This window comes from Porites lutea, chromosome 2 (assembly GCF_958299795.1).
Source record: "Porites lutea chromosome 2, jaPorLute2.1, whole genome shotgun sequence".
NCBI lineage: Eukaryota > Metazoa > Cnidaria > Anthozoa > Scleractinia > Poritidae > Porites > Porites lutea.
Window position 1 is genome coordinate 41,682,743 of NC_133202.1, and position 27,638 is coordinate 41,710,380.

The 27,638-nt window shown below is 38.4% G+C and overlaps 2 protein-coding genes across 2 annotated transcripts; both read left to right on the forward strand.

The window, feature by feature from the left end:
• Positions 1-2,283: 2,283 nt before the first annotated feature.
• Positions 2,284-6,990, forward strand: LOC140927030 (carbohydrate sulfotransferase 11-like). The gene is made up of 2 exons (XM_073376694.1): positions 2,284-2,430; positions 5,590-6,990. The coding sequence occupies exons 1-2, from the start codon at positions 2,322-2,324 to the stop codon at positions 6,384-6,386; spliced, it is 906 nt and encodes a 301-aa protein (XP_073232795.1). The 5' UTR covers positions 2,284-2,321; the 3' UTR covers positions 6,387-6,990.
• Positions 6,991-11,770: 4,780 nt separating this feature from the next.
• Positions 11,771-27,332, forward strand: LOC140928647 (secreted frizzled-related protein 2-like). The gene is made up of 4 exons (XM_073378425.1): positions 11,771-11,792; positions 22,954-23,587; positions 23,983-24,057; positions 26,899-27,332. Exons 2-4 carry the CDS (start codon positions 23,086-23,088, stop codon positions 27,213-27,215), a joined length of 894 nt encoding a protein of 297 aa, XP_073234526.1. The 5' UTR covers positions 11,771-11,792; positions 22,954-23,085; the 3' UTR covers positions 27,216-27,332.
• Positions 27,333-27,638: the final 306 nt, after the last annotated feature.

Genomic DNA, 27,638 nt, shown 5'->3' on the forward strand with positions numbered 1-27,638 from the left:
CAAATTTGATCAACGCCAGTTGGTTATGAAGAAATTGCCCGGGCCGGGGACTTTGAGCCAATCAGATACGGGGAAATATTTTGAATGTTTCACGTACATTTCATGGGGGTTACGAATGCCATTTTTATACCAGGGGTTTCTTCTATAGGGCAGGGGTCTCTCTTTATTCCCTCAATTCTGATTGGCTTAAAGCACATGCATAATTCACCACAACCAGTTACTGATGACCAAATTTGGAAGAAGTTTGTGTTTAACGAGGAAATGACGTCAGAAATGCAGCTTTCTATAGGTTAATGCGCCGTTGACCGAAGAGACCTGGGGACGAGATTGAGTTGTTTTCGTTGTGAAAACTAAAATAGCGGACACTTCACTCGTTGCAAGAGTAAGAACTACAGCTGGAACTAGGCGAAATAATGGCTAAAAACATAGCAAAAACAGCAAGAAGACAACTCGGAGTGCGACAACTGCTATTTTAAAAAATCTTTGCGGCGCTGGACAAACCTAAACGTAAACTATCGAAGATAAACTTAACATCGATGCAGGTAAGCTTGTTTTAGCTATGTTTTTAAACTAGGAATTATTTTGAATGAATAATAAAACAATTATTGAATTCGGCTTTCGCATCATATGAAGAATTATGGAGATCTCGGAGGGTGTTATCCGCCTCGGCCTACGGCCTCGACGGATAACACCCTCCTCGATCTCCATAATTCTCCATAAGATACTTAAAACTCAGACTCATTCATTAATTGTTAAATAAACTATCAATAAAACAATAAAAGCAGTAGGTTACCTATTAAGCGGTCACCCTCTATTAATTAAGCAGCCAGTAATCAAAGTCCTAAAATAATTGTCAAAAAAGAAAAGAATGGGAAACAGAGCTCTATTAAGCTGCCCGCGGCCACCTTTTGGCCGACCCGATGAGAATTTTCCCTTTATTGTCACCCCTAATAAGCGGCCTTTAAGCGCTTGATACAGTTCACCCTACGGAGTTTAGCTTCATTGTAAGAATATGATGAAGGACTGGGAAAATACAGTCCGAGATAGAATTTGACGACCGAATTATTATGTAGACCAGTAATGCTTCTTCTTCTTTCACATGTATGTGTCTGCTCAATTTAAAGATTACACTAATTTATTACGAACCTCTAATGAGCGGCCAACCTCCATAAAGTGGCCACTTGCCGGCATCTCTAGTGTGGCCGCCTAATGGAGGTTTAGCCTCTGAGCAAGCTCTCTATTTGAGAGATATCGTGAAAAGTGGACGAGCGAGAGGAGACGCGAAGGCGGGGGACGGCCCCTCGCGGCTTCGCCGGTCTCACGCGCGGCTCGCTTCGCTCGCCCAAATAGGAGAGCTTGCTCGCAGGCTTATGGAGGTTTAACTATTGGTTCTACGTCATACATGTATGCAAAACATCTCTGTGTTGGGAGGTCACACTTTTTGGTGTATCTGTCTTCCGTCACGTGACTACTACAACGTGAGATTGCCTTATGCGAAGTTTCTTTCAGTGACCTGGGAAGTAAATACACGAAGACGAATTATTATTATTTTTTTACTTTCTTTCTTTTTTTAAACCTGGGTGAGGTCCCCAAGAATTCAACTCCAAGGAAATTCGCCTTCATTTTGATATTAATGTTTTAATTGCAGTCACCGTCGGGGTAGATAAATCTCCCTTATGTGTCCTATTGAACTACATTAATTTGTAACTGGTGTTCTTTTAATTATGTTGTTAAATAAAAAGTGAATAATTTTGACCCTCAAAATAGCGAGACCCCGAAAGTGATGACCCCTTATTTTCCAACGACGGCTAATTTGGAAGTTAACAATGGCCGGTAAAGAGTTTACTTCTGAGTTTTATGAACAGTGACGACTTATACAGTAGAACCCTGGTAACTTGAACGCTGAAGGGAAACGAAATATCAAGTTTTCGGGGTTCTACTGTATATAATTTGGAGCAACAACAATTTGCTGTCTGTCCTCTTTGAATTATTAGGCTAGTGAGAATTTTTGCTCGGGAGTAAAACAATGCTAATTTAGATGAAACAAATATTGTCAGGAAAATTAAGAAGACTTAAAATGGAATTATGAATTATCCAACATTGTATACACGCAACTAGCTCGAAAATTGCTCATATTAGTTTTTCAGCTATTGTCGTTATGATGAAATGTCCCGGTTACGACAAATATTATACGCAAAAATGTCAGCTTTCAACATTTCTTTGACTTCCGCAGTACCACGCGCTTTGTGTTCATTCCATCAAAGCAGAAAAGTGGCTATCGTCTTCCGCTTGTGTTCCTATCAAACGCCGAGTCAGTTCTAATGTCGCTGTTTCGTTTCAAATATTGTATTTTTCTCCTTGTGATCTTTGGATGTGTAGCCGTATGGTTTTCACACGTTTTGATCAGCGTTCGTTATTCCCGCCGGAAAGGTAAGTACATGATGATTAGCTTGTGTGTGTAAGTGTTTTGTTTTTTGCTGATCTAATATATATATTAAAGTATACCATTTGTTACCAGCTATGAGAAGAGAGCGCGTTTTCATACTTAGCGGTGTATTAGGAACAGTTATTCTATAAGTGACTCTCCACTTTCGAGATTGACGCGCGCGGCTTCGCTCCGTCACAGAAATCGCGCCAGAAGCCCTACCCGGTATGGTTTTCGTGGAGTTCGCGCAAAAGCTATCCTGCATAGTATGAACAAAGCGTAGTTCCTTCGATGCTTCGTGTTCACTACTAAAAAGGTGACAAATTTTAGAAAACCGCTTTACTTGGGAACAGATATATAGGGCTTTTATCATGTTTGTTATGGAAGCTCACGAGAAAATATCTTTACTGACTCGATCTGACAGAAAAAGTGTTTCATCTTGAAGTTTAACTAGGCTTAAACTTAAATGATTGACAAAGAAATTAAACTGTGCATTTTTCTCCGATAACGACAAGCAAAAATTTTAAATTTATGATGTTTTGGGTGGTCGTTGCAACATTTTGGTAAAATTACATATAATTCTCTTGAGTAAACTCTCAAAGGCGGAATAATTTCATGGTGTTATATTTGCACAAGGATCTCCTAACTTCGGGAGGTTATCAAAATTTAATTTATTTCAAAAATTGACAGGCAGGTTGTATATGATGACTTTAACATTTTTCAAGACCAGCTTTTTGAATAATCCACCGTGTGTTAAAAAAAAGCTTTTGAACGCCGTTGCATTGGGACTGAACGTTCATTTACCTCCGGTGTAAGTATGGTAAATTGACATTACCAGCAAAGGACCGCCAACGAATAGGCGAAGAAAGTAGGATCTACAGAAGACCTGATCTGCAAAAAGGTACAAAGTAGACACATTGAATTCTGCAAAGCTGATCGTATACTACGTGAAAATTAACTTTGCCAGGCATAAACACGACCGTGACACCGAAAATGAAGGAAAAGTTGGCTCGTCCAGGAAAAATCGGGTAGTGGAGGGACCCTCGGCTTCTACCCGAGACAAGTTTTCTCCATATGAACGGGGCTTTAGGGCTGGTTTTACGCGAACGACAAATTGACTCAGGAAAACTAATTATAAACCGGTGCGACTGAATCATAAGTGCTCTTTGATAAAGCTAACATCTGTCCGGTTTACACGTGTAATGCAGCGACACAAGGCACCAGCACAAGAAAATAGAAATGATTTACATTTTTCGTGCTTTGTACTTGCGTAGTACGTGTGAACTAGACTTTTTTTTTTTTTTTTTTTTTTTTTGTGTGAACTAGACTTGTTGAAGGGGACCTGATGGTAACTGATTGAACGGGGAAAGGGTATTAGGTAACGAACGCGGGGACGGGAAAATGAAAAATAGAAATCATAACCTAACTTAGCTTAACTTAATAGTTAAAACCTAGCCTTATCCGTAACATGATTTTCCCCTTTGTCTGTTTTGTTCCAAAAAACCAATGAGTGGTGCCGGATCTCCCAGCTGTAGACTTGGATCAGTACTATAATAGCTTGAAGAAAATCATGAAACGGCAAACTGATCATCACGGCAAAAGGCGATGAAGAAGTAAAAAAAGAAAAAAAAAAAAAAAATATATATATATATATATATATTTAAACAAAATGTATATTTTTTCATTTTATTCTTTTGTTTACTTCTTCATCCCCTTGTCGTAAGGATCAGTTTGCCGTTTCATGATTTTCTGTTTCGTTCCTATTTTTCCTTTTTCCGTTACTTGCTCTCGTTTCTCGTTTCTCGTTTCTCGTTTCTCGTTCCCTGTTTTACAAACATCCATAGTCACAAACGGTTTCTTGTGGGTTGAAAGAGGGCCTCTACATTTCCTGTAGTTCCAGTGCCAATTAAACCTGATGTGCCATTTTTCCAATGTCAACTCCAGTTTTGTGCGTAATGACATTATTTTTCGCTATGTTGTTAAAAAATGCCTTGTAGCTACAGTTAGGAAAGATTTACCTGAGAGAAGAAAGCCGTTATACATTTACTGAGTTAGACAAAAATACAGCCCTTTCCCCGCTCCCCTTAAAATGTCCAATCGTCGATTGCGCAGGATTACTAATCTTAGGGCGCTGACGAACTGACCGGTTGGACCACACTGTATTTGAAAAACAAATATTAAAAAGGCTTTTAGTTCTTGCTGGATATTCCTGATAAATAGTGCAAATTTCAGTTCAAACACTAAAACTGGCGGCCAGTTCTAACGAATGTAAGTCCCCTTAGTTTTTATCCATAGTTGTCGGCGCGTTTGATTGACTGTATTCCGGAATATGAATAAATCGAATAATCCATGGAAATTATTTGTTTTCGCATTGATTGAATTGCGATTAACTGTATTCAAAAATCGACCAATGTGCGGAAAATTGACTTTTGTGGTACAAGTTCAAAATTCGATTCGCTCATTTTTTGCTGCTCGATAACCCTTAATGAGTCATGAAACAGGCTGTAGAAAGTTTTTCTAAATTGGTTATTTGCACATCTCCCATTAATAATACCTTGTTTGCCGCTCAACATTTTGCAAAGCTTTTTTTTTGTTTTTTTTTTCTCCTGGGTATTTCAGACGTAAAAAAAAACTAAATACAATGTTTATGAAATTTTTGGGCGGTAAACAAGGAGTATTATGGGAGATGTGCAAATGGCAAATGACGTGTTCTCTCGTTAAAATTTGAGAAAACTCGTTATAACGGTTCGGAGCTTTTTCTCACATTTCATCGAGTCGTGCGTCAAACTACAATGATTTGGCAGTCTTTGAACGATACATACAGCTTTTCCGGCTTTTTTTCCTTATAAAATGATAGATTTGTCTTCTCTTTTTCCAATGTGGCGGCAGAAAATTGGAAAACGAGAAGACCCTGCTGGGGACGAGGTTAAAAATCATAAGAATAAAGTAATGCAAATTTAAACCATGCGCTATAACTTAGAATTTGCAAATTGACTTTCTATGGATTAATTGGAGACCAATCTATCAGAAAATCAAAAGGAATTTCTAGGAAAACTGGAACGATTTTTAATCCAGTGGTGTGTAAGATCCCGAATTCAACCCTAACTTTGCCAAAAATCGCGACATCCACAGCTAACCTTACACTCTTTGATTTACATCCACAGATTCAACATTGTTAAGCCAAAGACTAGCTGAACGAAGGCATATTCTCCGACATCAGTGTGCAAAGAAACCACCAGATCCAAACTTTTTAGAAAATGCTGATTTTACTCGTTTCATCGTTATTGAAGATCTAAAGCTTGTGTTCTGCTTCATCCCCAAAATTTCCTGCACGACTTGGAAACGAGTTCTGTATGAGGCCAAAAACAACGGCACTAAACTTCGTGGAAATCCGCATGATAAAAAGCATTTTTCAAGGCTTGATGATTATTTGCCAGCAGAAAGAAAAGCAATTCTTGACACCTATTTCAAGGCCATGTTCGTTCGAGAGCCTTTCGCCCGTTTGCTGTCAGCCTTCAGGAACAAGGTAGAGACAAGAACACTTTTTGATGCTAGGCTTCAAACTTTTGCCACAAACGCGACATCAAAGGAAATGGAAAAGAAAAAGTTCCTTCATTTTGTTAGATATATCCTTTCTTTCAATCATTCATTGCCAACAATGAACCAACACTGGCGCTCCTACGAGCAGATCTGTCCTTGTGAAGTGGACTATGATTTTATTGGACATTTCGAGAACTTAGGAGAGGAAGCGCCTCATTTGTTAAGAACGATAGGTGTGGATCACTATGTAACTTTTCCTGATTACCACCCGTCTCGCTCTAAGCCTTATCTTTTAGAATACTTCTCCCAGCTAAGCAAAGAGGAAATATTCAAACTTGGAAAGTTTTACGAGCTTGATTTTAAGCTTTTTGGCTATGATTTCCCTGGTCCAGTCAAGGAATTTGTGGACAAGAATGACTGAGAGCTTAAGGGTGCATGTACTGTTTTGAACATGATTGTATACACCGCGTACGAATCTTCCTCAACGACGGATAAAAACGATCACGATCAATCAAAATTAATAAAAATAATAAATTATTCACCAAAAGGACAATTGCAAGGACTGATCAAAAACGTTATTAGACTGTAGTTGCCACATTTCCACTATATAGTCTTCATCAGACCTGCTGATGATAAAGACTGGTATTGGCCAGTCAAAAAATCGTAACCACAGTCTTTTCACATTGTTTGACCAGTCCTTTCACGGTTGTCGTTTTGACAATAATTTAGACTAAGTATTAGCTCAGTTGATAAAACCAAATCTTTGTATCTCATTCACCCCCACCGAAGCCGCAACAGCTCAGTTTCTTAAGAAATTAAACCCCTTATTCACCTTATTAAATATATAGTGCGCTCTTTTAAAGCAAGGTAGTACGCGGTTAAGAGCATTCATGCACCCCCTCCCGCCTCCATCAATGCAATGTGACCTGGGTGTCAATCCAAGAGGCAAAGCCAGTTTTTGGTCCAAGTATGTTGCTGCTTATGACCCTTGCTCTGAGAATTATTCTCCGGGCACTCTGAATTTCCACTTTCTAATTAAATCAACATTTCTAACTTAACTTCCGAGAGACCTCTTTAGCTTCTATGTTTTGTTTTCCTGATGTAGGTCATGTGATATCGTGTAATACTGTACTCAAGAGAACTGTTTCTTTCAAATTTCGTCCTATTTACGTGCATATGTACACATGATGTTTGAAAAGGCAAAAGAGGCAAATTTCCCCAGAGCAATGGAAAACAAACCTTACAAGCTGATGAGGTCTATATGACCTGGGAAGTGGTAGTTGGAGAGAAAGTGTATAGACGTTCTACCATCAAAGTCATTCATTATTTACTTTACAGTTAGCCTACTCGGTGGTGTTCACAACTAGCAGAATAAACCTCGTTTTCCCCGTAACAGAGTAATAAAATAACAGAAAAATCTTTATTCTGCTTTTGTCGGTGTATATGGTTGATATTACAATATTACAGTCTACTTGAGGAACATATCAATACATAGAAGATTTATTATTAAAATTAAAGAAAATAATGTGCAAGTTAGGAAGCTAAATGAACCAGTTGGTTTTCTTTTCAGCCTCCTGAAAAATTTAGGTTCTAGGTAGCAAGGTAAATGATCAAAAGAAATACTAACTGTGAGAAAAAGACAAAGAAGGAAAAACTTATTTAATAGCATGTTGCTTCACCAGCAGGAAAAAAAATCTATTTCATTTGTTGTTCTGACAGTAGATCGTGACCTATAATTTTTTTCGGATATGCAGACGCACTTGAGTTTTTTAGCTGACCGTTTTCTTTAAAGTAAACTTTAAATATTGTACGCTATGTAAATTGTACACTAGATTTGCACTACAAACAAAAGAGCAGGAGATGTAGTTAAATGGCATAGTAAAAATGAGTCCCCACAGTTTTGCACGAAATAGGAGGAGCCCTAAGAACATCCACGTGGGAGGTTATCGCAATCGTAACCTCCCACGAATTCGTATGAGGCTATTTTCGCTCAATCATTAATGTTTTTTGTGATCATACCACTCATTAGACACTATGCAAAAAAGCTGCCATTGAATACATCTCGGCCCCCGCAGGAGACGCAGCAGAATATGCACAGCATTCCACACCTGATTACTGGGCTGCCTGTGCGGCCCAATCATACAATGGGTTTTCGGTCGTCTGCGGCGAAAAACGGCCTCCCGGGGGAGGGAAGACACGAGGGTCTGGTACCTAGAAAGAATGTTCTCACAAATGGGTTCATATAAGTTTCTCTTGCACGGAGCCTTACACGGATACTTTTTGTACCTCGTTGATGTATAAAGTAGTGCCACAGGAAATGTAATTTTCAGTAGTTTTCATTTTTTTGTGATCAAATTGAACGACTTTTTCAGACTTTAAAGTGAACACATGTACAATTCGTACTGCAGCATTATAAGTGCCAGAGGAATGTACTACTGCCAATAGTCTTTGTTCGAATGCTAGCACAGTGGAAACTCGACATAACGGGAGGGCCAAGGCACCGAGGTTTCGTTATATCCAGGTTCGTTTTCACTTATTGTACTATTAGTTGGGTGAGGAATATGATCGTACGTTAAACCGAGGACTTCGTTGTTTAAAGGTTCGTAATTTTAATCGAGGTTCCACTTTAACAGCAAATTAACTGGTAATAGTTGACACTACAGCTGCCCTCGCTCTGTCTATTGTCGGTCAATAGTATTCTTGCTCGTTGTGTAGCTCTTTGAAATATATTGATTCATAATGAAGATTCTCACACATATTCCATACAATAGGTGAGATAAATACAGGAAACGCAAGGTTCCATGCACATTATCAGTTCGGTTTACACAGCTTTGATCAAAACATTCTCAATTTCGAGAATAGTTTATTCTAAACCATAAGAAAGGATTTAATTAGAAGTTGAATTTTCCGCTATTTCTCTTTCACTTTTTACATTCGGTTTATTTTATTTCCCGGAAAGGAAGCCTTAGAAATTAAAAGGACGTTTGATCAATTCACGCTCGCGCATTCTAGTCTTATTTTAAACTTTATAGCAGTGGGACATCTGTGGGCTGGGAATAAGTCAGCACAGAATGTGATTGTCGGCGAATTTCTGTAATCGTCCATCGTTCTGCTAGTGAGAAGCTAACCGTTGTTCACTCGTCTTGCTTGTTTGGGGCTGAGCCTTATTCTGGTCAAAGAGAGAGAAAGAGTGACTGGCAAGGTTTCCATTCAAAGATTTGTGAACTCGTGCCGCTGGCAAACTCTCTAAGTGTTTATATATACACAGTTATACGCACCTTATGACTTCATCTGCGCTTAACGAGTGTCTTTTGGTCCATAACTTTCAAAACAACTGCTCCACAGAATGTCGCTGATAACACGTAACGCAAAAGAGTATCGAAGTATGACTGCACAATAACTGTCAGAAAATCTACCTAGGCGGTCCGTTCAGGATTTTCTGTCTTTACGTCATCCTAACCATTTCGTACTCGCGGGCGCAAACAATAGAAACGTCATCATTACCTACCGATTCCTCGCGGCCCCTGTTCAAGCAAAACGAGATTTTTTCTAGAATACTGACTGTATATTTCAGCTGTAAGTACTTTCCTTAATATACGCGCGAGTTACTAGAGTGCCTCCTCGGGGACAAAAACCCAGTTTTGTCTTTCGTGATATCTAAAGTGGACATGATTTACTTAAACTAGAGACAAATTCCGGTAAGTATGATAAAGAATTACTGAACTATCTTTTTAAATCCTGCGTCTTCATCCCGCAAATTCCTTAATCGCCTGACTTTCAAAATATATCAACACAAGTGAAATTGCCATGCAATATTTTAGACGAAATAAAGACAACTCACTTAAAAAACCGCTTTTGAAGGGAGAGTAATAATCAATAGTTTCAGTGTGCTGAATGGGTCGTTTAAGGCTTGCGGTGATTTAACCGCGTAGGTCGCATGACTGAGAAACCTTTTTTCGAGAGTTTGTGGGAGCTTGCGGATGAGAAAATTCCTTCCTTATACTTATCTTACATCTTGAAATTTTCAAGCCGTACATACATGTAATTATTTTCCCCTTACATGTATTAAGACTGGCATATTTCTCCAGTGTTCAATTGTATATTTCAATGTTTATCTGCCAGTTTAACGAAACGTCCTTTCAATTTAAAATGCTTTCGACGCAACGAAAACAGCAATACCAGTCATTGAATTCTTGAATTTCGTGACCAATTTTGACCATTAGTGCGTTGGGAAAGTCGGATTATAGAGCAGATTTCCTATTAAAGACTGGTGTAGCTTCAAGAATAGCAGTCCTTTGGTTCTTACATACCGGAAAAAATAAATGATACTGTTGCAAAAAAATCGGATTATCCGTGTACTTACGTTTTGAACTCAGTCCAAAGAAGAGGCTTATCGCCTTGGTTGCTTCATAAAGATCGAGATCAAGGAAAATTTTATTGTGGCGTGCAAGCATAAACGTTTCAAATGCATTTCAGATGCATTTTCAAGATTCAAGCGGGAACGGGATCTTCACTCTCTTGGTGACAACATCCTGACGAAAACATAATCTTTTCAAATATTTAAAATCCCCAGTAAGATTGTATCTTGGTCATTTATATATTTTACAGTTCTTCTGCTAATAATATTAAGTTATAGTTCACAGTTCTACTGGTTATGTTTGGGACATGTACCATTTTATCATAGAAAGAACTTTGATACCCTGTAAATGGCAGGAAATTTGAGAAAAGCTTAACCAATTAACAACTATATATTTCAATCGCTTTTATGTACAAGAACAGGATTATCCTAATTTTTTTCTAAAACCACTTATGGTCGTGTGTTTATCACCAGGTTATCAAGATTTTACATTGCATGTACCTTGATTTTGCTGAAAAAACGTGCAAGTAATAACGTTTTCTACAAAATGAGGTTTAAGGGCCGGGTGAGCGTCCTTACCCCGCATCACGAAAAAATTTGATAACGATCATAGCGCATAATTTCTAGCTTGTACTTTAAAGTTGTGGAAACATTAGAAAGGATATTATAGTAAGGCGTCATCATGCCACCGAAATCTCGTTGGTTGACCTCTTCTTGCCACTCAGTAACACTCAATTTTCTCAGTTTGGCATAGAGGTCTTTCCTCAAACTTCTTCCCTTCCACGGTTAAGACTTAACAGAACCCTCAAACGTGATTTTATTAATGGGTCAGTCTTTTCAATTATACTTAAATGCTATAAGTTTTAACTTGCTACTTTATCTTAGTCGAATTGTTTTCGGGAGCGTTAGCGTTTGTGGAAGCTTCTTTTAGTATTTATTTGTTTATTTAGTTTCGTGAGCTTAAGTCTGAACGTCTTAATGGCTCGAAATCTATCGAGAGCCACGCAATACTATTCAAATTGCCTTATTCCTTCAGTCTGAGTAAAATACTCGGTACATGTTGCAGTTTTGTTTCCGATTTACCAGAGAAGCACTACTTGGTTATATTGATTTGGAACAACTATAAATTAGTGCTAACGCGATTACGCTATCAGAACATGTCGATCATGTATGTAGGAGATTGCTTTAAATGCAGTCAACTTAGCTATTAAGTTTCGACTCTCCACGCGACAATCGCTACCGCTACAGTCTACTGCTTGAGGTGCACAAGTGGCTTATCTATTATAGAGACTAAGCCTTTGATGCCGGAAAATTATGATCTGAGAGGTCTTTCTACTGAACCGGAAACCGCCCAGTTTATAAATTCTCTGTGAGCATTTTACTCGTCCATAAAGCGATGCTAACAGTTCAATTAAGACTGACACTGCAAACTGGTTCACTATAAAACGGCAACGAAATACCACATTAAAGGTAAGTTTACTATATTTTATACAAAACAGAATTCTTGGAGCTACGGTAAACTTCGAAGTGGAGATATTTCCCGCAAATTATCACCATAAACGGACAGCCAAGCTTAAAGCTTTCATTCTCGAATTCAGCATGCCGATACAACTTTTTAAGCCGGTGTCGAACATTTTGTTTATAGCCTCATTGCGTTTTGCAGTCAGTAATTATATTTAGTTGTAAAGCCCTTAAGAAAATTTGACAACTAAAGAGAAGTCACCGAACTCGCGTAAAAGGCAGTTAAAGGTTGATCTAAATTGTTACAATTCTGTTGGTATCCCACTATGCTGAGACCGTTTGTTCGCGAATGACTAGGCATTGTACAGTTATTATTGAAGCCGTGACAACTGTAGTTTAAGGTGTTTATTTAGTCAGTGTTATCCCACTGACAACGTTCGGTGACAAGAAAAGAGGCATTATTATGGCTGCACGACAACTCAGCTAATTTTATGACGTGAGATGTTTTTCCCCTAATGTAATAAATTCGGCAACAAAGCTGAATTTCCCCGCCTGCTTTTTCCCAAAGCTCCGACAGTAAACTTGATGGGCAATTCTTTTCCTTTGACTCCTTGGAAACTACTACCGTTTTCCGTCTGACGTAACTTTCCCCTACGTCTTTCCGTCGTTTTGCACGGAAAGGTGGCGATTGAAAGAGACCAAGGATCATCTCGTTGCAAAGACATCGACATGTCGCTGCCGCCAAGTAAGCAGAGGGGAAGTGAGGTAACTGAAACTAGTACAGGAATACAAAGAATTCTAGACCTTGTCACCAACTGATTCAAATACTGATTCGCTTGCATCTCAGTAGCTGTAACACGTAAAGGAAAGGTTCATTTATATGGCCCCCTTGCAAAATTTTGTGCCCGCGAAAGTGCCCATCCATGAAGTAAAACAAACTTTGCGCGGAGACACGTCATAGGAACAAATTCTACCCAAAATTTTAGTCGCACAAATTAAAATGTATAAGCACATAAGGTACGTGTTTCTGTCCTGTTAACATGAAACATAGTGTCTTTGACATTAAGGAGCTTAAGGTAAATCTCATGGCGCTGAGACAGTTTTGTATATCTGATGGTAGCTCAAGTGTCCTCCTTTTGCGGATTCACCATGATTATATTTACTTTGTGTTCACGTTTCACGACTTTAAGTTAAGGAACCGTTTCTAATGTGAATTTATAATTTTGTTAATCAGGGATAAATTGACGTCCCCCTTTTAGTAGCTTAAATTGGGAGATGGACGCATAGATATTTCCGTTTTGAGGCACGTCTCCGCGGATCACTTACAGAATGAACGTGCTGCAATGATGTAGGAAGCTAGGACCAGCCGTTCTCTAAGTGTCTCCTCTTGCCTTGTTACTAGAGTGTATGTTAGAGTACGCTGTAAAAGGCAGTAACAGCCAAACACGCTATCGATCACATAACAAAGACCAAACAACTACTTAAGACCACCTCTCAGTAGCCAAGGTCAAGTCCTGATTTTTAACATAAATCTTTGATTGAATATGGTGGCAGCAAAGCTAGCCTTAAAAGGTAATTCAGATTGTTATGTTATGTAACAAGTCGAATATTCGCATAGTAATAGCTCTATCCAGTTATAAAGGGCACCTTATGTCTGAGCCTACAAAACAGGCGGTTATTTACGACTAGAAGAAGGATCGAGGCAAATCAAGCAAGAAGCGTGAAGCCAATAATAATAATAACATTTTCCATTTATATAATGTTGCAACTCTTTTAAAACACATTTAGTAACGTCTATTAACCTAAAGAAGGCGAAATATGGTTTGAAATCATTTTAAAGGGGCTGTGTCACGGTTGCGTAGTAGTTGCTCAGTAGTGCAAATATTCTCCAAATAGTAGACTTCGTCCTTCGAGTTTTCCTCTTTCTATGTTTTTAGCCAATAGTTCGCATATTTCTTCCTCGTGAAAGGAGTGAATTGTTGCGCCTTTTTGTACTCACTACCGAAAACAACTCAACCTCGACCCAGGTGTTCTCGGTTAAATTTTCAGTTTTCAGCAAATATGCTGCACAATTGACGTCATTTTTCACAAATCGCACATCTTCTAAATTTGGTAGATGGTAGCTGGTTATCACGAATCATGTGTGGGATTTTAGCCAATGAATATTATTATTCATTCAAAATATTTCCCCAATTCTGGTTGGCTAAAAGGTCTAAAAGCACACGCATAATTCACCATAACCAGTTACTGATGACCAAATTTGGAAGAATTTTGTGTTTAACGAGGAAATGACGTCAAAAGATGCAGCCCTCTACAGAATAATGCACCGTCAACCGAGAAGACCTGGGGACGAGGTTGAGTTGTTTTCGTTGTGAAAACTAAAATGGCGGACACTTCACTCGTTTCAAGAGTAAGAGCTAAAGCTGGAACTAGGCGAAATAATGGTTAAAAACATAGCAAAAACAGCAACAAGACAACTCCGAGGGCGACATTTGCTATTTGGAGAATATTTGCGGAGCTGGACAAACCTAAACGTACACTATGGAAGATAAACTTACAGTCAAACCAGGTCAAGCGTTCCCGTCGCTAGCAAACTAATGAATTCATTAACGGAAAAATGATTTTGTTTGTTGATTCAATAATCCATTCATAAAATGAATAATTCAACAGTCAAATTGGACCTCGATTCAATAATTAAATTTTGATTTGGTTTATGAACAAAATCTACCTGTTCTTTATTCTTGTCTGTTGAGTTCAATCGTATTTGCGTCCCTTTTCTTGCCGTTTACGATTGCGTTTTTAATTGCCTTTAAACAAACAGCTAGAATAGACAGACCGCAAATGCAAAAAAACTGACAAAGGCCGAGGATCGAAATCCACCAATCACCGCACATACATTGACCTCAGTTTGACTATGGTGTTTTCTAAGAGGTCAGGTCCGTTGCAAACAGATTGTTTGGGTTTGAACTTCAGAACTCGCCCGCACTCGACTCGAAGAAAAAAAGTGTAGTTTTTCAAAAAACAGTAATCGAATCAACATTCGATTATGGAATCGAGGCTAAATATGAATATTGGATCCTTCATTTTATGAATGGATTATTGAATCAACAAAAGAAATCATTTTTCCGTTAATGAATTTATTAGTTCGTTAGCGACGGGAACGCTTCACCTGGTTTGACTGTAACATCGATGCAGGTAAGCATGTTTTAGCTATGTTTTTAAAGTAGGAATTATTTTGAATGCCGGAATAATAAAGCGATTAATGAATTCGGCTTTCGTAGAATATGAAGAATTAAGCAGATCTGCATAACACCCTCCTCGATCTGCTCAATTCGTCATATCTTACGAAAGCCGAATTCATTAGTATAGGTAATAGCATGATTTGTAGTGATATTTGGCATAAATACCACGAGTGATATTTCAAAATTGTTACACGAAATTTCACGAGCCGTTAGGCGAGTGAAATTTGAGACAATTTTGAAATATCACAAGTGGTATTTATGCCAAATATCACTACAAATCATGCTATTATTTGTTTATACTACTACCCACAAAAGGTTTGTAATTTTCACATGTAGGTATTTCAAATTAAGCTGAAATACCACTGCTCTAAGCCAATCAAATTGCAGTAATTTCTCATGTAGTAGTATAAATTGCTAAATAATGGGTAAAGCTTCCTTACGCGCTACCTGATGCGCAACGAAACGTAAGAAATTACTGATCATTACTCGCAGCTTCATGTCAAACAAATATGTCTCCCAAGCATTACAACCCGTTCACTGGCGGATCCAGGGGAGGGCTGACCCCCTTCCCTTATTTTTAGACCAAACTGAGCCCCGAAGGGCCGGAAAAAAATTTTTGGGAAGCTACCCCCCCCCCCCCCCCCCTTACCTTATCTAAGGGTCTGGATGACCGCACTTCCCCACCCCTCCCTTATCTCAAGGTCTGGATCCGGCACTGGGGGTTTCAATATTCTTAGTCCACTTCGTCCATTCGTGCCTCCTTTTGTATTTGTATTTTATGTTTTTCTCAATTTAGTGGCATCTCTCACTGTTTACATTTTGACAAATCTCGTTGTTATCAGCTTAGGTTGCAGTAGTCTTAGTACTTCTCGTTTTTAGTAACATGGCCGGCTAAAATCTTAAACTTAAACTTAAGCCGTGTTACCATGGTAACCACACCTTTCCCCTTTTTGTTCAATAAAACTAGCAGTGTGTAGTCGCCAAACTTGTTTACACTTAGACGCATGCGCCACGCAAGCCGGTGTGCTCAACATCCTCACCTCGTTCTCGAGGTGTGTCGTTGGGAAATGACTCGGAAGGACCCTGGAAATGAGGTTGGCGATATGCGTCACATGCACGGACCGAGCTGTGACACTTTATCTTACCTCAGGGAGAAGAGCTTAAAGCAATAGGTTTAAAATAGCAAACCATTATCGCATTTCTTTGCTGTCGTTGGACGACTAGGACTAGAAACTTCCTCACCTTTTATGAAGGACGTGAGCTTAAGAAATCTATTTTTTCTTCTTTTCTTAACTTACATACAGTCATTTGGAATCCAACGCCATGGCCAGAAACGATCGCCGACATTTGATAATTCGAACGAGTTGGAATAAGAGCGAAGAAATTTAAAACAGCGCTATTTCACCTTCCGAGTGACGATTTCGTGGCCTTAGCTGTCGTGTCTTTTTTTTTTTTTTTTTTTTTGTCTTTTTTTTTATGCACCTGCAGACTTGCGGCGTAAAAATTGCTTTTTTGTCGTTCTCTTTGCCGTTGCCGTCGTGTAATTACCATCGTTACTGGTGAATAATGCCACATTGGCACAAATAGAAGGGAATGAGATCTCTTTATGAGTAACAATATTCGAGCAAGTCATGAACGCTGAAATGATGGCCGCTTCTAAAGATTTAGACCGGAATTTTCTTACGCAAAACAAGCGCAGACTTTGAGTAAAAACTCTCTTCTAAAAAATACTTTTATGCAGCAGAGTGGAAACCACACAGTACCCTTTGGTATCGATGACTGCAGTTTTCTTTTCATTCGAGGCATTGCAAGAATTTGGCATTACCTGTTTTTTGTCTATCGCCATGGTAGAGGAAAGGATTTTATTCGTTCCGTGGGTCTGGGTTGATGGGTTGTTGGCTCCAACAAACACTCTGATTATTTTTCCTTTATAAATTGCTCCAAAGTACATTACCAAGGACCTCAGTGTTCCGATGAACTAAGTGCTTGAACTAACAGAACTGCCAGCTGATTAACCATCCAAAAGGATCATGGTATATAAATAATCTCCGGTAAGAGCAGGACATCAGGCCGTGAAAAGATGAAAAAAAAAATTTATTATTTTAAAACAATGATTAAAGTAAATATAGATCAATGTTCAGCCGCCGAACTATTAATACCATACAAATGCCAGTAACAAAGCCCAGCTAAGACATTTTTAATTACTGGCTAAATAGCTCAAAATTACTAGTTGAGATGGAAAAGTAACTGTTTGTCAAGTCGGAAGTCAAGTGCAATTTGGCCTTTAAGAAGAACCTGGCTTATGTCATGTATTATATATCATCTCCACTCATTGTCAGCTACTCACACATGTTAAGTTTTTGTAGTTCCAGACCAAGCCTTATAAGTTCAAAACGCCGCGGTTCAAAACAAGTAATGGGCGAAGTTCCAGTATTTATCTTTTATTTAAAAGAAAAGGGTTTATAATGCTGTTTGTTGATCAGTATTTTTTGAAAGGTGATCATTAATGAAAACAGGTCAGTTTTCCGAACTCTCCAGAGGGATTTCTAAAAAAATAGGCATGTCTTTATTGTGGAATTTATCAGGCTAAATACTAAATTTTATTTTGTTTGTTTAGAGGCGAAATTACCTTCCTAATTGTAAAGAAGAAGAATCATGTTGAACTCCTTATTTAATAAGCACCGCTTTGTCAGCAAATTTAGTACGTGCTATGAAGATCTGACAGAATTTTTCGAATCAGTGGAATAGAAACTAGCACCCCAACCTTATCGCTTCTCACGCTAAACGGTAGTTCTCTATGACTTAGGCCCAGCAGGGAACCCAGTAGGAAAGCAATAAACTGAACTTTAAAGGTCAAGCAAACCTTTCAAGTTAACTAAGTTATTTGGGGACTGAATTGTTTTGCAATCTATTAATTATGGTTTCCTTCCAACGAGGAGACTGAACTAATTGTTGTTGTTTTTTCAGTTTATGTTAATAAAGTCAGTTTTGTGGATCAGAAAGGCCTTTTTCAAAGATCGTGCTACTGCCGTGCTAAGCTGGCTCGACTGTAGCTCGACTTCACGAGCACGACACTAGCACGACTTGGTTTCAGACGTCCAATTTTATTCAGTCGAATAGAATGGCTGTTGCCGAAAACAAAACACAAAAATAAAAAAAACAGTTTAGCAAACTTTTAAATGTATTCTCAAGTATTTATAATTTATGAATTGAGTTCGGAACGGCGATAGCACGACGTTTGAAACCAAGTCGAGCTACTGCCGTGCTACACGGCAGTAGCACGACTTGTTTCAAACGTCGTGCTACTGTCGTGCTAAAGTCGAATTTAATTCAATCAGTTGAGTGCGGCACGGCAGTAACACGGCGTTTGAAACGGGCCTAAGTGTATCTTAATAACTCTTGCTCAGTTTACGCTAAAACGTGTCACAATTCTCCAATACTGTTCCCTTATAAAGCAAGTCAGGCCCCCTATATTCTTTTTCCGCTTAGAATGTGACATCCAGAAAAAAAAAGAACTTCTTCTCTCTCAGTCGTTGTTTAATAAAACGTTTCGTATTTTACGAGTTCTAGATATAGCCATAAATAGATAGAAAAGGCTAATTTCTCTAAATTAAAGAAATAAATCTGAGTAAATGCTTCCTCCATAACTAGACGCATGTGTCAGTCTAGAGGTCATACGGATTCCTGAGTTTGTTCCTATTTTCGGCTCCTGTTGAAAACCACAATTTTAGCGACGGTTTGTCTGCATGGATTCGAGTCATAAATAGTGCTACTAGCCGATTATTTTAGTGTTGATTTAATTTACAGCATGCGTTTATTTCATTGACTGGTGCCCTAAGTATGAATTACTGTGTCACAATTTAATAAGACTTGATTTCACAAAGTTAATCCGCCCAATGCATACAGTTTTATGACTGTGCATTCTCGAAGTGAAAGCTAGTTATACAGAGGTATTTCCCTGGAATACAGGCTATTACGATATTCACGGTGTATTCAATTATAAATATCATCAGTATTTTTATTATCATTGTTGTTATCATCATCACCATCATCATCATCATCATCATCGTCATTATTTTTCCTTGCAATTTGGGGAAGCTGATGGTTAAGAAGTTTTTTCCTGTGACGCGCCGTCTGTTTATGTTTGAGGTGGGGTTATCCTTTCATTCTGTGGAGGAAATCCAAACTTTTGAGTGAAAGCTTATGTTTAATACTTCCTTTTGATGCTGTTTATTTTCTATGCACGAGGCTGTTTTAACTTTTGATTCTGTTAAGGAAATGCGAAATTGAAAGCTTCCGAAGCAGTTCTTTCCTGTGGTACTGTTTATTTGAACCGTTTTGACTAACTTTTTATTTTCGGCTGCAAAGGAAATCCAAAATTGCGAGTATTTACGAATGAAAGATATCAAACAGCAATTTCTGTTTACCATAATGTTTAATGAATCATTCAAATCTTAACGTAATAAAACCATTCAAATGAAAACTACGTACAAATGAATACTCTAATCGTACAAATTGTGCTTTTCGATGTTTTTCAGTTATCCCAATTTCGTTTATTTTTACTTTGCTGCTTTCGAGAAATCACTGATAAAACATGAAAAGCGGGAAGGAACTGGAAAGATAAAAAAAACACCTACGTGCGACTAAAAGAGAAGAATTTTTAAATACTCTATGATTGTTATAATACGCTAATGCAATAATAAAAAATTACAAATAGTTCTAGTTCGTGCCACGATATAAGTTGAGTTAGATTAGTCATTTTCCGGAAAAGACACAACAGAAGAATAACAACAAATCTCTTCCGATCCCACGGGATTTTGCAGAGCTACTTGTCTGGCAATAAATGCTCTGAAAATTGTCGCTCTCCCAGGGCCGGAGACGTTATTGTTACACCTCAGTGTACTCCTAAGGCATTCTACTTCTTATCATTTCGGAATACAGCCCGGCACTCCAACCCTTACATCATTCAATCAATGACGGGATAAGAGAAGGATTACTCGAGGGTCTGCATATAGCTCAGTGTTTTAACTGACGTCTGACATCCGGGATCTGAGACTGAACGTAACTCATAACCGAGAAAAGGAACCCGTATTTAACTGATTGACAGTTTTCTGAACTGAGTCAATAAACGAAAATTGTTTTTTTATAAGTTATAAACTTTACCATTTAAATTGCTCGATTCCAAAGGTTTCAGACGTTTGATTGAAAATTTGACGATTTTATGCTTAGCTCCATGCTTTCACGCTCAGCGCACAGTTTTTGCACGTTCTTGTTTAGGATTGGCGCTAAAAGCGTCGCCATTTTGCCTAATCAACCCAGCAAATTAATAAAAGCAAAGTTTTTGAAGTTAAGCCTTCGAAAGGCTGAGACTTAATCCGCCCATTTGCTTTATTCATGTGAGGTGTAAAGAGTCCACGAGCCGTTACAGCCTAGCTTGAACGAGATACAATTTACTAAGAGTCACGTTTCTAGTGGTTTCTTTTCTGTGATAATTTGCAGAAACGTCCTACCACCCCAGTAGCCGCAATTACTGTCTTCCTGTTTCACTTTAAAATTGACTGATTCAAGAGGTTACCGGTAATCGGTTTTGCGGTTTAGGGTTCCTCATTCCACTGCAGGAGTGCAGGGTGCAAAGAAAAGGAGTAGCTTTTAATAGGCGAAGTGTTCAAGTCTTCAAGGACTGAAAAAGACTTGGTTATATTTTCTCTTGTGTAGTTTATGTGAAATAACTCTCTATCAAGAATCCGCTACACTGGGGTCCGTTCTCCTGTCTGTTTGATTTCGGCTGCATTGACACTTTCGCTTATATCGTTAATTACTACACCGACTCCAAAAATATAAAACTTACGATTAGGTGACCTCGTCAGAACTGGTCAAAACTAATAAATCCGAGAAATTAGATACTCAGACAGGAAAATTTTAACATTTTCGATTGATGAGCTACAGAGCCACTTAAAAGAAGGAAGATCTAGGAAAGGGCGTGGCTGTTGTGAGTTAGGCGGCTGCAATAGTTGACAGGGACTCCCGTTAAGACAACAAAACTAGATACTTCCAAAGTTTAGAGATAAAATAAATTGCGTAATCAGAATGTGAAGAGGAATTTTCTCCCAAACTTCTAAAATCGTGCGAAGCTGTAAAGACACGCGTCAAATTTAGGCAACCAACGAAGCTATAAAACTGATGTAAAAGATCGATCATGATTCTATTTGACGAACCTTTTTTGTAGTTCACATGCAATAAAATGTCAGTTCCTTTTCTCACTATTGAGTAGTTTTAAAGCAATTATTGTTCAAAGCTCTGTTAAAAGCTCGACCAAAGGACCTTTAGCTCGACCGTTAGGTAATGTATCCTGTATGTCCTAAGTAAAAATTAAAAGGTATCGTAACAGGTGTTTTATTTTCTTTTTTCTATCACCTGTTACTGGTCTGTTATAACTTACGATTGTACAAAAACACTTAAAGATTCAAGACCCTTGATGAGCGATTTTTAATAATGAGATCCATCTGACTGTAACGTATAGGGAAATATGAAGTACAAAACAAAACCTGACAGACTGGTTTATGAAGTGTAAAATTGGGCCCCAGTGAGGCCCGTTTCAAACGTCGCGCAACTGCCGTGTCGAATTCAACCAGTGATCGAATTAATTTCGATTTGACACGAAGCGTTTCTGTCAGCTTTCCTTTCAGTCGTTCGGTTAATGAGAACAAGAAATAACTCCTGCGATAGAGCAGATAGAGTTTAGAAGCACTTTGTAGTTAGCTTGACAATGAGGTATAATGCCCCTTTGATGGCAACAGATCATAATCCCTTATGTTCAGAGCTGAATCGTTTTGATATTAAGATGTAGTGTTATCAGTGGCCAGATAGTATTCCCAAGATGTACACTGCCTAACAAGATGGTCAACAAGGGTTTTTTACTGATTAGCTAAACATCGCTCTAAATTGTTTTAACAGATTCGTCCTCCCTCCAAAATTTAAAAGGACAGAAGACGTATATAAGAAGTAGCTTATGTGAACAATGAAGCGACTCATTCGGGCTGCGAGCAGATCAGAATATAGCATTCTTTGCAGAGACAGCTGCTCGCTTAAAGAAAGGAACTAGCTTAGCATTCAAGTTTGAGATTAAAAAAGCAAAAAGTCGTTTAGATTACTGAATCGCGTGTTGCATGGTTAATGGCTCCTTGGAATAGATAAGACTCAAGACAGACCACTTCAACACTCCGAGGAGCCACATTCATCAGTCGTGTTTTCTGAGATAATAAATTAGACAAACGCTAAACGTTTTACAGTAAGGAGGCTGGACAAAAGGCATTAATAGGATAGCCCTATTGTTTATTGCTGTATAGAATCAATTGTTGGATTAAAGATGTAAAAATAGTGAGAGTGCCATTAAAGTTTTGTCAGCCTAAAAGGTGTGAAAGTCTAACACATCAGCTGCACCGTTAAATGTTATGGCTCTCAAGTAATCCGCTTAATCTTCGTGGGAATACAAAATTTCGAACAACGCATGCATGAAATTTCCAGAATTAAAATAGATCAAATAAATACCAAGTAAGTGATAGAAATCAATTAACACAGCATCGTGACTGACGTTCCGGCTTGTTTTTCTAGCCATAAATGAAGATTTGTTATAATTGTATTCCCCTAACTGATGTTTGCTAAAGAAGAAAAAAAAAGTATATGCCAAGGCTTTTTTTACAAAGGGAAATATGTTTATTTACTTTGACATGATCTGAGGAGCTCGAAAGACACCGGAGTTGGGCAATATTGAGGTTCTTATTCCACGATTCGGTCGAAGCGCTTTAAATTTGCTTGAAAACACAAAGGCTCGTTACGTATTTCAGCACCTCCAAAAAGACACGCGTAAATGTTTCTCGTTCCTTTGTTGCCAGTTAAAAACATTTGACAGTGGCTTTTGTCCTTTACAGAGGCTGGAAATTCGATCAATATACACCTAGCACCGCCCACTGCCCTCTGATTAAAATTCGCGGTCCTTCGCCGCTGTCTGGAACATCGTGGATTTGTCACAAGCAGAAGGATCACTTTCAGCGTGGAGCATCATGTCACTTTTGCTGAGTTTCAGCGCAATTCTTCTCCTGGCCTCGCAACGTTCGCAAGCTTATACAACACGGGGACACTGCCAACCTGTGCCGAATTTTTGTAGGAATTTGACGAATGGCGAAGGCTACTCTTTAATGCGGCTCCCGAACGCGTTCAACAATTATCAACTGGATGAAACAGTCCGAGCAATCAGCGCTTGGAATCCTCTTGTTGGCCGGTGCCATGCAGGCCTAAAGCTCTTCCTCTGTGCGATTTACGCGCCAATTTGTCTTCATGACAAAGAAAGCGGCAAAGAAGTTACCATCAAACTGTGCAGGTCATTTTGTTTAAACGTGAAAGGAAGCTGTGAGCCGGTGATGAAACAGAACAATCATAGCTGGCCTCTTCACGACGCCTTTAACTGCTCGCAGTACGTGGATAACTCAATGTGTGTCCGAGAAGACTTCATTTCTGCACCGACGACCCCCAAGACGCCGACGACGACGCCGACAACGAAAACAGGTCTGTACCGCTAAATGGACGATTACATCGCATTAGTGTTTGCAGCTTAATTTGTAGTTATTACAAAGCAACATGATCAAAAGATTACGACCAAGGAATTCTTGAATCAAATTGGTTCTGTTAAGTACAAGGCAATTTAAATACCAACAGAGTTTTACTTTGAAGATCTGTTTTATTCTTTTAACTATTTACAGCGAAACGATCATCCCTCTTTTGATGTTTTGTTTCTCCTATCTACCCGCAAACACTTACAACGCAGCGGTTGCTATGATTACATTATTAGGTATTTCCTACGGAAAGGGCGCGAGTTTAGGTTGTACCCATTGGAATGCTTTACGCCTGTATTCTATATCGATTAATCCTACAAACATTGGTTTGATTTGTTATTTCTACAGTCAAGAATGACATCTGTGATCCAACTTTACATTCTGATGACGACCTACTTGAAAAGGCTTGTTCAAGTGATTTAGGTAAGACCTGTTAACAACTGTCATTTCTAGTCTCCTAGACAGGCTAACTTTAGCTTAAAAAAGACACACACAAAACCAGGAATACAGATTTCCGGTCTACGAAATTCCTGTGATGGTGTTTACACTTGATTCTTCAAAACGGGCCATGAAAGGAGGGATGCATTTTTTTTCTTTTTGTGATTAGGCTTGAAGTCATCAACATAATTGAACGCGAGCGTGGGATGGCAAATTTGTCGCCTTTAATCTTAAAAGAGGTGTCAATGGCCATCGAAACGACGGGACAATTTTGACACCCGCGGATGATTTCATAGACCACCAAAAGTGGAAATTGCCTTTCGCAGGAGCCCATCAAATGGACCCTCCATCTCCATTAATTTCTTGAGTCAACCCTTTCCCGAGTAGATTTATAAATAGAACCAGGAGCCCATCAAATTTGATAAGCTCCTGCCTTTCGGTATCTTCCGAGTCCTACATAGTCAACCTTGAAAATTCAGACTATGTTTAAGGCCCAGAAATTAGCCTTTTTTCTAACGTAAAGCCTCAATCACCTAATTGTTATTCTTTGCAAGCTACGCAATGACAAAAGAATCCCTATTTTTAAATTCGTTGGTGTATAATTAGAGTCGTGCAAATATGCCTAGTTAACAAGGAGCACATGGAAAAACAAACCTAAAGGTGAAATTAAAGTGTCTCGCACAAAGTTTTCACTTGTTTGGATACACACTTCATATGCACCGCATAGGGCAATGACAGATTGGTTATTAGCTAAGTAAACGTCATTTATTACTAATGACCATATTCATTACACGTCTGTCAATGGAACGCTCTTTGAATCGGGCTGCAGGTTTCCTAAGTAATACGTAGGAATTGAGGTCTTTTACTGTGCGCTTCAGGGACAAATATTCAGCATTCCAGAAATGAGTCATGGCTTGGTATTGATTCTCCCAACCTATTGTAATACGCTCATTTAATCCAAGTTGTCAGAATTTTGTTAGTATTAAATTGTCAAACACTCCATACACGCTCAATCAATGCCCTCACCCGGCCGGTCTTCGAGAAGAACAGAGCTAATATTAATATAAGATGATATAACTATTGTTGAGAGAGACATTAAATTTAGAACGTCAGGTAAAAAATAGACGCTCGTAGTGTACCCGGTGTAGGAGGTGTTCAACATCTCTTATTTCCTTTGCCTCAAGCGTGAAGTACAAGAAGGGGAAGATGTCGTACACGTGTGCACAAGCGAGAGTCCATCCATTCAGAGCTGAGAGACACTTTATTAATGCATAGCGCCATTAACGGATAAATCAACATCCAGTGGATAAGCTTTACAAAAAGGAACATTGTCCATTGGAAAAGAGATTTGGCTATGTAGATAACACTGTCCACCCTTTGAACAACTGGATCCTGATGTTTTGCTGTGATTTTTGTTTATCGGAGAGTCTTGCCTAAGGCGTTTTTACTGTCAATAATGTACAAATAGCGAAAACTTCAGGTACCTTCAGTTTTATTTTCTCTATGCGAAACATTTATGAGTAGAACACACAGCTGGATTTTGTTTAGAATACCACCTTGATTTAGTTATCAATATCAGTGCTTGAGATCTTTAAATTTCGAAGTTTCAGCTAAATATAACCACATTTATTAAGAGAATAGCCTAAGTAAGTATTTACATATCCTAAGGTATCCATTGGAAGACTCTTTTGGACTGGCCTTCCAGTAAGCGGGCACTCTTTTAGCAAGGTATTGCCCGTCCTCGCTACTTAAACCAAACATGTCTTGAGCCCTGAGAAAAGATAAACCCTCTCTCATCATGACTTGACTAAGGCTTCCAATTCAAACTAGCACTCTCCAGCGAGATAGTCTTAAGGAAGGATGACCCATCCTATCCTCAGACTTTCCACGATTTTACTGGCTTTCCTGAGTGTGAACTACGTTTGTAACCGCATTTTTTAAGCTTCACTTATGTACAGAGGTGCACTTGTTACATTGTGAAATCGAGTTTATTGACTTATTACGTTGAATTGAAGTGGCATTATTACTGAACCTCTCTATGGGTACCGGTACTGACGTCGTTTTCGTCGCGCGTTTTCCGTTTAAAGAGGGAATAAACGACTTGTATTTATCAACGGGCACCCACACAGCAAACACGTAAACCAGTACTTTAAATTTTGATTATCGTTTTTTACTGATGTTTTAACTGTGTTTAAATAAAGTATGTCTGACATCTATGCCTATCAAATCGTCGGTTTTTCTATGAAATCGTCACATCTTAAGAATTGTCAGTTTGTGTCGAAAGACTGCTAGCAAACTCGGGTAACCACGGCGACGACGACGGAAACGAGTTAATAAAAAAGTAACAAGTTTGATAAGCAAAAAAAAAAAAAGCTCTGAACGTTGACAGATTTCTTTGCCGTAGAGAGTTTCATTACTGTTTCAAAAAACCAATGTGGTCTCTTAATGTAGGGGTGTGAAAACCGTTAAGAAAATGTTATATATCAATGAAGGTATTTAAAAATGGAATCATGTTACAAAAATACAAATTAAGATTAGTATTTTCTCTTAACCAACTAACTCTTTTACTTTGAAAAAGCCTAGGCGTGATCGAATATTGCTTAGTAAAGCAACCTCATTTTTGTTTGATCATCATGTTATCCTATCCTTTTGCTTTTTGGTTTACACCTTTGGGGAGGCGGACCGGGTGGTAAAACAAGATTTTCAGTCGTTTAAATCTATTCATTTGTTTGTCAATCTGTGTTAAACGATTTAAAAGTTTCAAAACTTTATTAGAGCTCGTAAGCGAGTTTATCTAATGATTGTGTTATTTATTTTATTTTGCAGCTATAAGAGCTGACGTAACTTCTATGAAAGACGCAAAAGTCGCAGACTCTCATACAGTTCTCAGACTCAAGCCGCGGCACAAGAGAACGTCACGGAAATCAAGAAAAGAGAAGGATTTTCCTGATCGGGTACTGATAAACGAAAACCTCTGCTCCAATTTGCGAAACAGAGTGAAAACAGACAACAAAAACGGTTATCTGATTTTTCTCGAAAAACGATCAGGAAAGAAGACCAAGTATATCGTCAAACTTATTCTTCCATTTAGAAACAGGCGTCATAAAAGACTGGTGAAGAAAAATCTCTGTAAACCGAATTAAAGAGTTTTGAGTCACTACAGAGAAAAAATACAACGAATCAGAAACAGCTGCAAGGAAACTTGTAGATGACGCTGACAGCAGCTAATCATTCGTAGATTAAAATACAATTTTATTTCAGTTTTGTATGACATCATCTCGGCCTTTATCAACTACACTTTGTGTTTGGCCTTGGACATTTTTTTTATCATTTAGAGAAGTTCATATTATTTGTATGGGCGAAGATTAGATTATTGGATGAATGGGTTATTACGTCTTGTATAGACTCACACTATTACGTAATTTACTGAATAGTCATCCTTCAAGACACAAATGGTACTATTATAAAGGAAATAAAACTCATTCAGTCAAAAGTTAAAGAAGCCTTTCCATTTAAAATGAGTATCTTTCGTTAAAGAACTTCCAGAATTTAGCAGACAGTCCAAT

Excerpts from the sequence above, each read along its gene's own strand:
- LOC140928647 (XM_073378425.1), top strand. The coding sequence starts at position 23,086 with ATGTCACTTTTGCTGAGTTTCAGCGCAATTCTTCTCCTGGCCTCGCAA. Across the intron at positions 23,588-23,982 it reads GACGCCGACAACGAAAACAG|TCAAGAATGACATCTGTGAT; the intron begins GTCTGTACCGCT and ends TTATTTCTACAG. Across the intron at positions 24,058-26,898 it reads GGCTTGTTCAAGTGATTTAG|CTATAAGAGCTGACGTAACT; the intron begins GTAAGACCTGTT and ends TTTATTTTGCAG.
- LOC140927030 (XM_073376694.1), top strand. The coding sequence starts at position 2,322 with ATGTCGCTGTTTCGTTTCAAATATTGTATTTTTCTCCTTGTGATCTTT. Across the intron at positions 2,431-5,589 it reads TCGTTATTCCCGCCGGAAAG|ATTCAACATTGTTAAGCCAA; the intron begins GTAAGTACATGA and ends TTACATCCACAG.